At 29.6% G+C, this 17324-nt stretch overlaps 2 protein-coding genes and 1 long non-coding RNA gene across 3 annotated transcripts; 2 read left to right on the plus strand and 1 right to left on the minus strand.

Moving 5' to 3' along the window:
• The first annotated feature begins 7138 nt into the window (after window positions 1-7138).
• On the plus strand, window positions 7139-9242 carry LOC114386054 (factor of DNA methylation 1-like). Its single transcript, XM_028346063.1, has 4 exons — window positions 7139-7315; window positions 8003-8596; window positions 8848-9053; window positions 9153-9242. The coding sequence occupies exons 2-4, from the start codon at window positions 8008-8010 to the stop codon at window positions 9240-9242; spliced, it is 885 nt and encodes a 294-aa protein (XP_028201864.1). The 5' UTR covers window positions 7139-7315; window positions 8003-8007.
• Window positions 9243-9346: 104 nt separating this feature from the next.
• On the plus strand, window positions 9347-10503 carry LOC114387183 (factor of DNA methylation 5-like). The gene is made up of 2 exons (XM_028347326.1): window positions 9347-9640; window positions 10031-10503. The coding sequence occupies exons 1-2, from the start codon at window positions 9392-9394 to the stop codon at window positions 10298-10300; spliced, it is 519 nt and encodes a 172-aa protein (XP_028203127.1). The 5' UTR covers window positions 9347-9391; the 3' UTR covers window positions 10301-10503.
• A 2310-nt stretch (window positions 10504-12813) lies between these two features.
• On the minus strand, window positions 12814-16120 carry LOC114386880. Its single transcript, XR_003661192.1, has 3 exons — window positions 15795-16120; window positions 13077-13158; window positions 12814-12978 (listed from the first exon to the last, which is right to left on the minus strand). It is a non-coding gene; the product is annotated as an uncharacterized LOC114386880 (long non-coding RNA).
• Window positions 16121-17324: the final 1204 nt, after the last annotated feature.

The raw sequence follows: 17324 nt of genomic DNA on the forward strand, positions 1-17324 counted from the left end.
TTAAAAGTTCTGCAACCCAGACAATTTGGATCCAATTTGAATGAAATCAAAAAAATTTCTATACCTTTTGATCCAAGAGGATACACCTATTGGGACTATATGGATGCCTAGACCAAAGTGTAACAAATATAAGCACTCATGGCTTATTTACTTCAAGACTAACACAGTTTATAATTTTTCAAATTGGTTCCTTCAGTGGAGGTACTTTTTTGGACCAATCCCGAAAATTTTCCCTGAGCAGGTTCAACAAGGATTTGCACAGTTCAACAAGCATTTTAACTCTCAGGAATCACAAATTCTAGCAGATTTAAAATATTTTTCCAGTTTTACTTTGTCCTGGATATTTTCTTGGCAATACAGGTATAGCAAAACAGAAAACAACAAGCAATTTCCATCCCTTCAGCATGATGAATTTGTCAAGTGGTGGAATCAATTTGACACATCAAAAGCACAACCAGATAAGGTGAAAATCAGGTTTAAAGCTCATCTAGAGTTCCTGAAAGCACCTGATCCAGAGACTTCTTTGTTTCTCAATCAAAAGTCCCAATTAGCTGCCTTCCTAGCAACATCTAACTCCAAGGAACATCTCATGAAAAAATTAAAAGAAGTTTTGCAATTACTCCAAAGCCAATTGTTTTGGTATTTGTTTGAATGAACATTAATTTAGTTATCACCGTTACTGTAGAAATAGTTTCGGTATTTGTAACCGTTACTGTAGCTACAGTCAAACTAAGTTTCTATAAAAGGAGGCCTCAACTCTATTGTGAGGTACCCTTTTTGAGAGAGAGATAGTCGGATAGATTGTTGAGAGAGAAACTCTTGGAAACACTCTTTGTAAGCTTTTCTTTCGTTGTTATCAAATAAATTTGCAAGTTGCTTATTTTATCTCCCTTCTCCCTCCTTACTGATTATCGCCGTTTCAGTTTCTTCTCTTCTTCCTCCATAACTGATTCTGTGCGGATTATCGCCGTTTCAATTTTCTTTTATTTAGTTATCATTTTTGAGCTTTAAGTTTTATTCTTCTTATTGTTTATTTTACCTGCATCATAATACATTCAAACTATTTTAATTTGTTTCCTACTTCTTTACTGTCCGTTTGATCTGTTCCACTGATCTCTGGTATATATATATATATATATATAATGTACAACTTATATTTTCTTATGTAACGGTAGTTTGCCTTAAACTTTTATGGTAATCTTTCAACGTCATATGGGAATTAAAGAGATTGATTAATGATTGTTAGTATAGATGTATTGATGTACTACCATAACCACTAAAGAGAGAACTAAGAATCCATGGGCTTTGAAGTTTTTTACTTCTAAATATCCAATCAAATTGATGGGTTTTGTAGGATATTAAGGATTAGAAAGAATAGATGGGAAAGTATTGTTTATTTTTAGCTTCTGCAACAGTAGTTAGTTAAGAAAGGTACAAAAAAGTTGCATTAGAGAAACCTTTATTAGTTTGGAAGTTACATCGATATGAATTTTTGTATCAATTACTTTTTGTTTGAGAGAATTCTCTTTATTGTTGTGTGCGTACTAACAAACTCATACTGTTATGTCAAATCTATCATGTATTGGTATCATATTTTTGTTTTGCAGATTTATTGGTATCATATTGTTATGTCAAATCTATCATATTATATTAGTTGCATGGAATAAGCTCTTAGATAAGCATGTTGCATAGTCAGTTTGTGCATGGATCAGTTAGTGTCATGTTTATATTGTAATTGAGTTTAGAAACGATGGATGAAGATCAACTGGAAGGAAATGGCTAACACAATGATGAAGATTAACAAAAAAAAAATAGAGGAAATGTTCAATGTTGTTCATGTAATGTATCAAGTTAGAAATTTCAAGACTATTCTCAAATAAACATGACATGATATAAGACATTTGCTTATATTACTTTGTTTGTTAAATGTATCCTTATGGTGAAGTCAGTAGGTCATTTGCTATAAGATGAAAGGCTGAACTAGAGCATACTTGGCATCTACTAGACAATAATGGCAACATGCACTCTATTACATACAACCAAGATCTGGTGAGCTCAACTCTACTAGTTGGATGGACAGAACTTAGATATTTTTATGGGCTCACTGAAAATCATCAAGTGACCTTGACCCACTTTGGGCAAAGTGTCTTCTTCCTTGCCATCTTCAAAAGCAACTCTGAACCAAAACTTTACCCTCAATGACATTCCTTGTACCACCAAGTTCCTAACTCAGTCACTTTCAAAGTCCTGCTGAGTGAGTACAAAGTCACTTGCGGCAATTTGGTGAGTAATTAAACACTCCTTTGTATGTCAAATTTTAAAATGATATACATATCTAATATAAATTTAATGTTAATTTCAGGATGTGTCGAGTACCATGTACTCCTTTATGAAAGCTGCAGGATTCACCAATCTGAACTTAGAAGGGATTACAAAGTATAGGATAGTTTATATTTGAGTTCCCAGATACAACTTCTAACTTTATTTTATTTTGGATTTATTTGTAATTAAAGTACATTATACTATAGTATTATCGATCTGTAATTTTTTGTTTATAAGTGTTAGTGGTATATATTTTGAGGGAATTGGAACATCCTAAACACATTTGTGGAAAATTTTTGTTTATAACTACTCTTGGTGCACGACATATTTTGTTTAGAACTCTTAGTGATATATTAATTTGTGTAATTTTTTTTATAAGTCTTGGTGGTAAATTTTATAAATTTAGCTTATTTTATGAGTTTTATACAAATTTCAATGATAAGCTGACATGTGAATAGTTATAGGTTATATATTAAAAAAACAAATATGATATCAAAAAAATCCAAAAAACGACATCTGTTTTTAGAAAAATCGATGTTTTCAGTACACAACATCTATTACTATAAAAACCAATATTATTGTTTACTGACAACATCGGTTTTTTTTAAAACCGATGTTGGTGAGAACAAAATAACATTGATTTTTTAAAAATCGATGTTGTTTTTGCGTAAAACAACATCGGTTTTTAAAGAACCGATGTTAATGTTAATACTTTGACATCGGTAGTTTCAGTATCGATTAATAACCGATGTTAAAAGTTCTAAATAACCGATGTAAAAAATCTATTTCTAGTAGTAGTGTAATTTGGTTGTTCGAGTTTTGGTATGGTATAGAGTGTGGGGTATAATGGAGGTTCATACAAGTTGGTCGTAGTTAGGACTACTCTTTGACTAGGTTTTCCCCTCTTTATGTATTTATTTTACGTTGATCTAGGCTCGATTCTTTTTGTATTAATTTTGTCCTATTACTTTATCGGTAATACTCAATTTTGTTTTATTGTGGGCTACAATCATGTTACACTTTCTCTAGCCATAGGTTATCTTATGCACAATTATCATTACACATACTTTTTTATATATTTTGGTGGTCACAGAGGCTTGCCTTATATTTATCTCTTTTGCGAAATGTGTGTGGTTTTGTTTGTATACAAGATTTATATTGTTTATGATGTATGCGATGATGTCTTGTAAATGTTTTTTTGAGAATGTTTGATTATATGGGAAAGTTTTAATTATTCGAGTTTTTAATATTGTGGTTTGATGCATTGCAAGTTATCTTTCGTATTTTAAAGTTCCTTTGAGAATGATGTAAGTTTAATTGTGACTACCTATTTAAAATATATAAAAGTTGAACTCCTTACTATTAAGCTGCTATGTCAGCACAATTGATGATTTTGGATGAAGGAGAGAATTCTTCTTTTGGGTCTATCACTTCTCTTTTCCTTCTCTCTTCTTCAATGTTACTCACAACATTACAAAATTGTATACCAAAAGAGTAAATATATTATCCTTTCTATATCATTAATTATAAATTTTGTTTAAATAACAATTTTGTATAATTCATTAATATATATTTCTTTACACAATAAAATGTAATATAAAATATTATATTTTCCAACTCCCTTTTTAATTGGTTATTTTCATAAATGAAGTTATTAATGCTACTTTGCAGACAAACATAACCTCCAAAAAAATATGTTTCTTTTCTATATATATGTATAATTCAGCAAAAAAATATGGATAATTAGATAAATAGATGGTTAAATTGTATTTAATGTTTACATTAAACGTTTGTCATATGTTATTTCACTATGGAAATTGAAATTATTTTTCTAAATATAATTTTTATATTAAGTTATATATATATAATCTTTAAAATAAAAATTGATCCATAATTTCCTATCTCTATATTTTTATATTAGCATGTTTATTTAATTTTATATTTATTTATTTATTTGAGATGTTTTTTTTTACTATCTTAAGTATGGTTTTCAATTTCACTTATTTAATAAATAAATAATTGTAATTCAATTAAGTCTATATCATACTTTTTCTGCTTATAATATTTATTTTATATTTTATTTACTATAATAATTTTAATAATTTACTAACAATTATTTTTTTTTAAAAAAAATAGAGCAACATCAAATAAAAAAACTATCTTTTTCAAGTTCTGTCAACATTGATCTTGATAGGAAAATGTAAAAAAAAAGAAGATCTTTGTCATGCATAATGTCCATGAAATGGGTATCAGAATCACAATTCATGCAACAATCAATGAAATCGACGATACGTTTGAAATTATGTTGCATGTGAGAAATGCCAAAAGAAAGTTACAAAAGAGAAAAATCAATACACTTGTAGAGAATGTAAACAGTCATCCAATTATATAATAACAAGGTTTAATATTTGTATATAATGAATTATTTTTTATAACATAATTAAATAAATATTACAATTCTTAAAATCTTTTTAGGTTCAAGATACAATTGAAAGTCTCTGATGATACTGGTATAACAATATTCACAATATTTGATCGAGATGCATAACAAATTCAAAACACAATAGCATCTGAACTCCTTCACACCCAAGATGTAAAATATGGCTGACATACCCCCAATGTTGTATACCCTTTGCAAACACACTTTTAATTTTGAAATCAAGCTCACAACTTGAAGGAAGGGTTTCAAACCTATACCATCATAATGACTTTTATCCAACAAAATATCATTTAGCATGATCCTCTCCTCAAAGAAATTAAACAGGTAACCATATTTATAATTTATTTAAATTTTTGTCCACTAATTAATATTTTTATTAAAAAAAGGAGTCCACTTCACCCCAACAAACAACATCAAATGAGTGAGATGGAGAACTAATTATAAGTCAAAGCCCAAAGCTATAAGCATCCAACTAGTTAAAAGGTGCATCTTCATCATTTAATGAAAAAGTTTATGAAATCTCACAAAAGTCCATTAAGAAAAAAGGCTAATAAATAAGTTGTCACGGGACGAAGTTCAAAGCTACAAGCATCCGAGAAGTCAAAATATGCATCTTCATCATCAAATGAATTTTATTGAATCTCAAAAAGTTCATTAAGGAGAAAGATGAATAAACAAATTGTTTTGACATCAAAGTTTAAAAAGAAGCACAAAAAAGAAAATAATATTAAACATCAGGTCACCAGCAAAAGGAAATAAATACAAAAATTCTATTTAAATGAAAAATTTTTGGTGTTTTATTCGCATCACTTTTTTGTGCTTTATCATTATGATTGACTATTTTTCTTTCATTAAATATATTTTTTTTTAATTATTTTATTATGTCAATTTCACTTTATTCTTATATTGTTCTTACAAAAATTTATACACAACCCTTACTTTTATCTTCATGTTTTTCAACTTTAGTTGAGTGGTCAGCCTCCAATTTTGAAATATTTCCTTATAAATATAATGATAAAGAAAAAATATCTTGATTTATATGTAATTTTTTTATCTCCTTTAACAAAAAATAAAATAAAATATCATTGATAGTTATACTTTTAAATTTGATTTATCAAATAAATAATTTATTTAAATATTTCTTAAATGATTTACAAATCTGCACAATGCGTGAATATTTGTCTAGTTTGAGTAAACACGCAATCATAGTTTGTTTTTGTGTATGACTGTTATTAATATTGTATTGAATGTCATTAATGTACTATTGATGTAAATTTATCGTATGATAAAGCTATCAAAATAAACAAATTTATATTCTTTACCTTCCCGGAGTACACTCTAAGGGGATTTTTATATTATATAGATTCATATATATATACTTTTAAGATTAAGAAAACGAATCAGCTAAATTAACATCTTTAACTAGTAAGTAAAAAAAAATCAAACAAACAAGGAAAACAAAGAAGTTCAACAAAAAAATATCAAATTATCAATGGAAAGAGAGGGATTTGAACCCTTGGTACAAAAATTTGTACAACGGATTAGCAATTCGACGCTTTAGTCCACTCAACCATCTCTCCCCAATTGAAAAATAGAATTACTTTGCTTATGTTATATCACATAAACAAGAAGAGCAAAAAATGGAACTTGAATAAAAAAGACTTCTTTTTATCTTATTTTTTATCTTATCTCTTTTCTTTCTATTTGATTTCGATTCATTATTATATTCTACATTATTCAATTTTTTAGTTTCCTAAAAAATATTTTACTTCATAAAATATTATTTATTTAATACACTTATCATAGAATAAAATTTAATAATATTATTAAATGTTCCTTAATTACTCATTTCTAATAATTTTACATTTTTCTAAGATACCGAAAAGATTTAAATAAAAAATACAAAATTAATCCCATGCACAATTTTGTTTGCCTCTGCATCGTAGGGTCACAACTGAGTTCAAATAAGTAAACATAACTTTGATAAAATAAAATTTAAATAATAATATTCATGCTATAATCGAATGGAAAGGAAAGAAAAGATGGGGAAAACCATGAATAACAAACAAAAAAGTGTCTACTTGGAAAAAAAATGAAAAGGAACAGGAGTAAAAGGTTGGCTTCAAAAAGAAAAAATCTAAAATTTTCTTTCTTTTTAGACTTTTTCCCGAATTCAAAATTTAATTTTTTTTTATTATTTTCTTTTTGTTACTCCAAACAAGTCTTAAATGTATTTATGGAGAGAAAATATTAAAAGAGAGAAAGTATTAAATATGATAGGAAATGTAATAGATAAAATGAAAGACACAATAAATGTGCACATTTAATGATTCTAAAAAGAAATTGCAGTTTGTCTTTTGCTGGTATAAACAGACACACGTCATTGCATTTTTAGAGAATTGCTCAACACACATATATTGACCATTGGACTGCGAAGATAGGGTGCAATTGGGCAACAAGGATCAGGGAAGAGAACCAACAAGATACTAGTCATCTGAGAGCACGCAGAGTAAGGGGAAGGAAGAAGAGCTAAGGAGCATTTGAAGTACAAAGGTGAGTTCTTTAATTGTGTTTTTAATTTTCATTATTGTTGCAACTGAGTTATCAATATTACAATTCAATTTGGGGTCTTGTGGATCTATCACTTAGTAATCCAAATCTGAAACAATAAAGGGTTATTGAACGTAATGTTTCAAATTCATGGGGTTAAATTTGTAATATGTATAAAAACACGGAGAGGGCATATGTGTAATTATGTAATCAAGGGTAATTCTCGGTTTCAATTTTCAAATCTAAAGATGAAATCGATACGGGTGTGGTTGTCACAGAAATGGTTTTAAGCAAATCGAAAGAGTTTCTGTGTAAGTTGAGTAAAATATAGGAGATAGCATTGTATACATGATGGAAATGAAGGATGTTACTGCCTACATTCATTTTCTTTGTATATAGACCTATCTTAAGACGAAAAATTTAGGTAAGACCCTTAATTTTTTTATTTTTTTTTTACATGTGACCCTTAGAAGTTAACGTCTATCTTTGTTCATAAATATTGGTTAGTAAGAGAAAACATTTCTATAGAGAGTGTATTGTTAATATATTTTTCTTTCAAACAATACATGCTCATTTATCCTATCAGTTTTTTCTCCTTTTATATTGCTTTTGAAACCAAAGAACGTATAAAAGAATAAGTACTGAATTTTTGTCAGAAATTGATTTTTTTTTCCAATGTTTGTCACTTAGCATCAATGGCTAGCAGTTCAGATGAGAGGTATGTTTGGCCTTGGACAGGCATTGTTGCCAACATATTTGGGAAGCCAAAGCATGAACCAGTGGAGTGTGATAGCATGTATTGGCTGAGAAAGTTTGAACAATACAAACCCGAAGAGGCTTATGTTTTGCATTGTGCAGAAGATCCAACAGGGTACGTTGTGCTGGAATTTGGTACAGAATGGATTGGGTTCACACAAATGATGAAGTTAGATACAGATTTTCTTGTTGATCATCATGGAAAAAAGGATTATTATGAGTCAAGGAAAATGGGTTATTCGTCAGGCTTATTTGGTTGGTGTGCACAGGCAGAAGATTACAACTCAGAAGGGCTTGTTGGAAATTTTCTCCGTCAGAAAGCTGAGCTGAAAACAACCTCTATGGTTGCACAAGAGTCATTGAATGAAAAAACTGAAACTCTGGATCATTTGTATGGGGAAATAGGCTCTGTAAACAAAAAGATTAGTGAGATGGAATCGAAGTACATTGAGGACTACATGTCATTGGATAAAATGATGAAAGAGATTGAGAAGAAGAGAGACTTGCTTCACCAGACTTGTGCTGAAGGTTTGTAACCCTATTAATGAAAGAAACTTTAATTTTAATTAATTATTTTAAAAGTTAATAGATTCGATGGATCAAATCTAACTAACTATTTTGATCAAACATGATTAGAACTAGCTGTAACTATAGGTGGATCCAAATGCGCAATGTAGAATTCTCTTGAATCCCTAAAGATGCTTCTCCACTCTTGAATATATTAAGCATATGTTTTATTTATTGGTTTGATGTTTGAACTTCATCTTATTACATGGCAGATGATCATGTAAATTGTGCTCCAGTGTTGAAGTCGATCGTAATGCGTGGACGTGAAATTACTTATAAAGCCATGGAAAAAAATAAAAAATTGCAACAAGAGATAGATACAATGAATGATGAACTCGATCGCTGGTGTCAACAACTGATTGAACAAGAAAAGTCAACTATACAACAAAGGAGAAAATTTGAGGAAGAAAAGAAAAGCGTAAATCTTTTTAATTAACTTATCTTGAATTTGAATGACATAAAATTTGTTAATGATAATATCAATATTAATACGAACTATTTAACTTATAATGTCAAGCAAATGGAATCACTAATTTTAGCAACAGAGAAGCTGATAAAGGCCAGAAGTGATGTTCTCAGTTTACTTGAAAAGCATCAGGTGTGTTAAGTGTTGTTTGTTTCTTCATTCATAAGTGAGTTTATTTTTGGTTTCATGTTGCCCAATTTCATGGCTTATTAATCACTGGATCTTGCAAAATAATTTTGCAGATGGAGAAAAAAGCTGTCAGTGATGCACTGTTGAAGCTTGAAAAAGAGATGGGAAATGAACAAAAGTTGAATTTAGAAATTGCTGAACTAGAGGAACAACTCAAGGTTTTCAAGTGTGTGAACTTGGAGGAAGCTGATCATGAGAATAAAAGAAAGATAGAAATAGAAGAGATAGAAGAAAAATTGGAGGACATGATTTTTGATATGTCCGTAAAAGATGATGAAAATCAAGCTTTGAAGAAGAAGGTACAAGAAGCTAAAATCGAGCTAGAAGATGCTAGGCAACAAATTATTAAGGTAAATGTTCTGTTCTGAGAAAATCCTTATTCTAATCCTTATACTAAGGAGACACTTTAGTTCATAATTTTATTAAACCTTTTACTTTAATTTTTCAACTTCACAAAAAGTAATTCATTTTTTACTTTTACTTTGTATCATAAAGGTTATTTAAGTGAATAATATTTTACAAAGTAAAAAAGATTTTGTAAAGTTAGAAGTTAAAAAGGATTATCCAATTTTTAGTGTTAAAATGGAGAGTTTACACATTTCACTAATGGCACTGCAGTAAACATTATCTTAATGTTTTGTGAACATTTTTTACCATAGCTATTGGCTGTTGGTACTGTTTTATCACAATTAATGTTTTCCATGCAAAAGCTAATTGAATGCATTTGCTTGACAATTCAGGAATTACCACAGTTCTTGAAAGGGGTTACTAAGATTCAAATAAAAAAAATTGGGGAGGTCAGTGCTAGGTCATTTAAAAAAGTGTGCATGAATAGGTATAAAAATAACAAAAAAGCATCAACGGGGTCTGTCAAACTGTGCGCAAAGTGGCAAAAAGAAATTCTGGATTCAACATGGCACCCTTTTAAGATTGTTGATGTCGAAGGGAAGGAAATACAGGTATATGATACATCTTGGTTCCTTCTATGTTTTCTTCATGTTTTGGTTTAACATAGCTGTGAATTAGTAGAAGAGAAGGCTCGTTCAAATGTAATAATGTTACTTTATTATAGATCCCATAAACACATGTTCATGTAAGAAAATTTTATGTATATCTCCAATTTAGAGTTTGTTACAACCAAACTGGCATAATCTGTAAAACATGGCATGTTATCAGCAGGGTAGGGGATTCAATTATGTGTCACAAATGTACACTAGCATGGACAATTAAATGAGCAAAATTTGATGTCTCTCTCATTTTATTTTTTCAGAAAGAAATTGATGAAAATGATCCTAAATTATTATCTTTAAAAAATGATTTGGGAGAGGAGGCATACGTTGCTGTGGTGACAGCTCTAAAGGAATTGTATGAGTATCATAATTCTGATGATGCTGAGAACACCCATAATTCAAGTGAGAAACAAGTGATACCTAAGATATGGGACTTCGAAAATGGACGTAGAGCCACCGTAACTGAAGCTTTGAAGTACATAAGCAATAGGGTTATCAAGATGCGGTGACGATGAATGGCAATCCCATATTTAAGTTATTCCCTTTATGTAACCTACTTTTGGGACACAATACTCAACACTTGTAATGCTATATAGTTTTATAGGTGCTAGTAATCTTGTGGTTAGATTATATACTATTTTTGCTATGACAGGTTAAAGAGAGAATAACTACTTTCATTGTTATTAATTTGTCTTTAATTATACTAGTTTGCAACCCGGATTGTTAGATTTTTTTATTCAGCAAGTATTGTAATTTTTGATTGTATGATTCCATTGGTCCTCTTAATTGTAAGGTATTAATCATTTGAGTCATAGAAGATGTTTTTTTGACCAATAGGTACATAAACACATTAGATTTTGTCCTTATTGGTTGAGAATAGTATATGATGGTCTGTACTCAATATAGTGAACAATTATGGCTATGCGAGAGATAGATATTTGATACGCACATAACAAAGAAAACTAACAACATTTCTGCCTCAATAGGAAAGAAGAAATTTTGACTATAATTTGTTGTCACTCATAAATATAAAGGGAAATAATTAAAATACATTGAGAAAACCTACATAATTTGTCATCAAATTAAATCAAACACATAAAATTAATAAACTATATAGCAAAATTTATAGTGTTGGAAATGGAGTCGGAATCGCCTGCATGAAGGAAGAAACAAAAAGAATAAAAGGAAAAGAGAAGAAGATTCAGATGAGAAAAATGGAGAAAGAGAAGATTGAGGGAGAAAACGCAGAGGGAGAAAACACAACAACAGATAAAACTCAGGAGAGAGAAGAAAGAGTAATGGATAAGATACGCACAATTATGAGTATTAAGCGGAATTAAATGAGCCGTTAAATCTGCCAATCAGGAAGCAACACGTGGCAAGGGTGCTCGAAATTGAAGAAGCCCTAAAACCCGCACCGCTAAATTGTCTTTTCTTGTATTTTAATTAAACACTTATCATACATTATGAAAAATTACGTTGTTACAATTTGGGCTGTGTGGAGGAGATTGATGGTGTTGTGGGTGTGGTGACCATGACTTTTGAGTGAATAAGTTAGAGAAAGGAACCAAAGAGAGTGATGAGTCAATTCCATTAGCCAATGTAACAAAATTGATGGAAAAGATATAATTAACATAATTTTGAAGAAACAAAAATAAGATTTGATAGAACTTTTCAATAATTAAAAAACTCAATAAAAATTTTAATTGTAATCAAACCTATGTTGAATCTATCAACGGATACTAATTAAAAAAACAATTATTTTACAGGCCTTACAAACTCAATTAAAATTAAATTCAGAAATAGGTGGATATTGTTTTAAATGAAATATAAGTAACTTTTTTAAAAGCATAAGTGTTTGAGAAAGGAAGTAATGAAATGAATAAAAACTGGTGGAATGAATAACAAATGAATTAGAGTAATTAAGTGGGACAAATGTTACACAGTAAATAGCCCTGAAAATGTGGAATCACGGGTAATTTGTTGAATTTGTCCCTTGTAGTTGTTTGCTCTATGAGATATTGGGTTTATAACCCACAACAGCAAACATCACGGGAGGGAAAAGGAAAGAATAACGTAGAAATCGCAAAGTAAAAATCGTAAAAATGGCAAAAGATACTCTGAGGTGGAGAGCTTGCATGCAAATCCAGATAATTAAGCACGAGGAAAATGCATAAAAATTATAGCTTACCTCGTAGACTACCTCCTAAAACTCTGAACAATCTCACAAAATATGAGTTTAAGGAAAAAATAGCAACGAAGTATCCAAAAAAACCGCAAAAAGTCAGACAAAATAAATATGTTCATAATCATTAGAAGTTCAGCGTAAAGGGGAAGAAATTGTTTCATACCCTAAGGTATTTGACAAACAAAATTAAGCAAAATATAAATCAAATCAAAGCCCAAAAATATATAGTTGTCTGTGGGATGGTCTTTAACTGGAAAGAGTGTCATCCTATATAACTTCTGAAAGGGAAATACTGGAAATTATAGAATGTACTCTTTTATTCCCGTACTAAAAATGAGAATCAACCTCTAAGAGTACAGTGTGTACAATTAGAAGGACTGAGTACAATAGTCACAGAGAGAAAAAGAAGAAGAAAGAGAAATGTCCACTCATAACCACCTTCGCCTCAAATTGTAGAAAACAGGTGATGTTGCTCCACCCGTAATCATGACTTCATCAAACAAACAGAAACATACATATTTCATCAATATAAGGTTAAAAATAATTATGATTATCAAAACAATTAAGCTTTAAAATTGCCACAAGTACCATCAACATTGGTTGGAAAAGAAGAGGCAAGTCATATCCAATCACTGGCAAATCAGGAGTGGATAAACTTCCACACAAACACCTATAAGAGAAGAAAATATGAAGATAAAAGCCAAGTGCATAAGTAGTTTTTAACTTCTGGGAGAAGCTCAATTCATTTTATCCTTTTTACTTTCACAATCTAGAAGTAATACCCTAATGATAGAGTGGAAGAAAACATGAATTATTGTAACAAATCATAAAACCTAACAACATTCCTTCATAACAAAAGACCTTAACTTTAATCAAAGTTACCTGAATGAGACTACTGGTCAATTGAAAGTCTCTAATGATACCGGTATAACAATATTCCCAATGTTTGATCAAGATGCATAACAAATTCTAAACACAATAGCATCTGAACTCCTTCACACCCAAAATGTAAAATATGGCTTACATACCCCCAATATTGGATACCCTTTGCAAACACACTTTTAATTTTGAAACCAAGCTCACAACTTGAAGGAAGGGTTTCAAAGCTATACCATCACAATGACTTTTATCCCACAAAATATCATTTAGCATGATCCTCTCCTCAAAGAAATTAAACAGGTAACCATATTTATAATTTATTTACATTTTTGTCCACTAATTAATACTTTTATTAAAAAAGGATCCACTTCACCACAACAAACAACACCAAATGAGTGAGATGGAGAACTAATTGTAAGTCATAGCCCAAAGCTACAAGCATCCAACAAGTTAAAAGGTGCAACTCATCATTTAATGTAGAAGTTTATCAAATCTCACAAAGTCCATTAAGAAAAAAGGCTAATGAACAAGTTGTCATAGGTCGAAGTCCAAAGCTACAAGCATTTGAGAAGTCAAAATATGCATCTTCATCATCAAATGAATTTTATTCAATCTCAAAAAGTTCATCAAGGAGAAAGACGAATAAATAAATTGTTTTGACATCAAAGTTTTAAAAGAAGCACACAAAAGAAAAAAAAATACATCAGGTCACCAGCAAAAGAAAATAAATACAAAAAGTCTATTTAAATGAAAAATTTTCGGTGTTTTATTCGCATCACTTTTATGTGCTTTATCATTATGATTGACTATTTTTCTTTCATTAAATAAATATTTTTTAGTTATTTTATTATGTCAATTTCACTTTGTTCTTATATTGTTCTTATAATAATTATACACAACTCTTACTTCTATCTTCACGTTAATCAACTTTAGTTCAGTGGTCAGCCTCCAATTTTGAAATATTTCCTTATAAATATAATGATAAAGAAAAAATATCTTAATTTATATGTAATTTTTTATCTCCTTTAACAAAAAATAATATAAAATATCATTGATAGTTATACTTTTAAATTTGATTTAGTAAATAAATAGTTTATTTAAATATTTCTTTAATGATTTACAAATCCGCACAACGCATGGATATTTGTCTAGTTTGAGTAACACTACTAGAAAGCGTGCTTTTTACATTGGTCAAAAACGACATTCTACATCGGTGCTCAACCGATGTAGAATACGACGTTGTTAGTGTTATGTTTCAACATCGTTCCAAAATCCATCGTTGTAGAAATATAACGTTTTCTACATCGGTCCTCAGCCCACCACCGATGTAGAAATTACATCTTCTAAGTCGGTCATCCCTTGGTAAACGATGTAGAATATGTCCGTTTCCACATCGGTGCTGATGTCAGGAGCGATGTGGAAATATGTAGTTTCTAAGACGGTGCTGACGTCAGCACCGTCTTAGAAACTACATATTTCTACATCATTGCTTACATCAGCACCAATGTTAAATGTTGAATTACCTACAAATAAATTTTAGATAAATTAAATCAATATTACGATATTATCAATATTGCTAATAATCAATAAATATTATTATATAATATTAAAATCAATATTTATAATTAGAAAACTATTTTATATCTTACTAATAATCAATAAATATTAGTAACATATAAAATAGTTTTCTAATTATAAATATTAATTTTAATATGAAAAGTTACATATTTATAATTATAATATTATCTAAGTAATAATCAACAAATATAATTAAACATTCATGAAACTAAGTATATAGTTGTTGATTGGATAATTACCATTGGTATGACTTTGAAGATAATTATATAAAAATCATCATTATCCTTTAAAAATCACACAATATACACAATATATTTCCATAAAGAAGAAACCACACAATATACACAAAGCACATTATAATATTATGGTCTTCTAAGAAAACAAAAATTATGGGAGAGAGAGAGAAACCTGTATGTTCTATTTAGAAACTTTATTACTAAGTTTTAAAGTAACTTATCATGAGAGCCATCTTAAATTAGATTCATATCATATAAACAAGCTAGTCAAACTAACTTAATCAGTACTATAATACATAGTTTTAATTATCGTAATCGGTTAGACATAATTAAAATCTTTTTCCTTAAAAAAACTAAAAACTTTAATGAAATAAATCTTTTTAATTATAATAAAAATAAATCTCATAATAAGTAACATGCAATAAAATGTGAAACTGTTGTCAATCCTTCCTACCATGTCATTTTCCCAAGTATGATATATATCTACTACTTCCTAACAACTAAAAGAAATGGGAAATTTACAAAGAAGCAAATTAATTTTTTTGTTAACGTCTCTCCCTAATTTTAATGGTAATATGCTATAAAAATATTAAGAAAACCAATGTTCACTTACCATTGAAAAGGCGAGACATCAGGGCAGCTCAAAAAAATATACTGTCCACTAGAGTACTTAAATCCTTGTGGTTTATACATGTGCAAGGCCAAGACATTTCCTGGGTGCACTGCAACCTGAATCTTAAGAAGAAAATGTTAAATTTTAGTATAAGGTCATTTAATAGCAAAAATGAAATTAATTCAAAGAGAGAAGGTAAAATTTATCAAAGGAAATAACAAGGCATCAGAAAACTTATCTTCACTATTTCCATTTTGTTCGAATCTTCTTCTTTGTTTAGCATAGTGTATCACTTTGTTGTCTTCAAATTCAACTTTAGCCCAGGCAATGTCATCTTCAATATATTCCTGAAATCAACCGCGTGCATAGGCAGATATTTAGCTTTCAGGCTATCTAAATGATTATGTGAGATCATTTTTTATTAACAACATCATCCTAAATTTTGATTAATGTAAGATCAATTTCATGACCTATCTCATATCCTGTAAGACAAAATTCATGACCTATCTCATATTTCCTAATATGTAGTTCAAAATAAGGATGGGGAGCTAGTACATACCCCTACTAAATGTCATTCTTCCTCTTTGGAAAAATCTCAAACTATTAACCCCAAATGACGCACAAAGCACTTCATGAATTCACTTTTATATATCCAATATTTAAATAATCAATGTTCTTTTCTTATTTCTTACATAAAACATATACCTTATCAATGTTCATTTTATCAAAGGAAATAACAAGGCATCAGAAAACTTATCTTCACTATTTCCATTTTGTTTAAATCTTCTTCTTTGTTTAGCATAGTGTATCACTTTGTCGTCTTCAAATTCAACTTTAGCCCAGCCAATGTCATCTTGAATATATTCCTGAAATAAACCGCGTGCATAGGCAGATATTTAGCTTTCAGGCTATGTAAATGATTATGTGAGATCATTTTTTATTAACAACATCATCCTAAATTTTGATTAATGTAAGATCAATTTCATGACCTATCTCATATCCTGTAAGACAAAATTCATGACCTATCTCATATTTCCTAATATGTAGTTCAAAATAAGGATGAGGAGCTAGTTCATACCCCTACTAAATGTCATTCTTCCTCTTTGGAAAAATCTCAAACTATTAACCCCAAATGACGCACAAAGCACTTCATGAATTCACTTTTATATATCCAATATTTAAATAATCAATGTTCTTTTCTTATTTCTTACATAAAACATATACCTTATCATCTCCAGCACATCACAAACAAGAAAAAAAAATCATCCAAACCAGCAATTGCCAAGGGAGAGCTAGAAAAGCACTACAAGAAACGTCTTTTAAGGAGTCATGGATGTAACACTTATGTTATGTTTCTTGCCTGTGGCTCTATATAAATATAATACACACACTATCCGAATCTAAGATCACAATTACCAAGTTATTTAGTTGGCAACCAAATATATCTTTCGTTTGAAATGTAAGACTTGAAATCAAGCATGTCAAATATATATTCTGATATATTAATTCTCACGATGGCTGCATTAGGTG

This window comes from Glycine soja, chromosome 15 (genome assembly GCF_004193775.1).
Source record: "Glycine soja cultivar W05 chromosome 15, ASM419377v2, whole genome shotgun sequence".
Classification (NCBI taxonomy): domain Eukaryota; kingdom Viridiplantae; phylum Streptophyta; class Magnoliopsida; order Fabales; family Fabaceae; genus Glycine; species Glycine soja.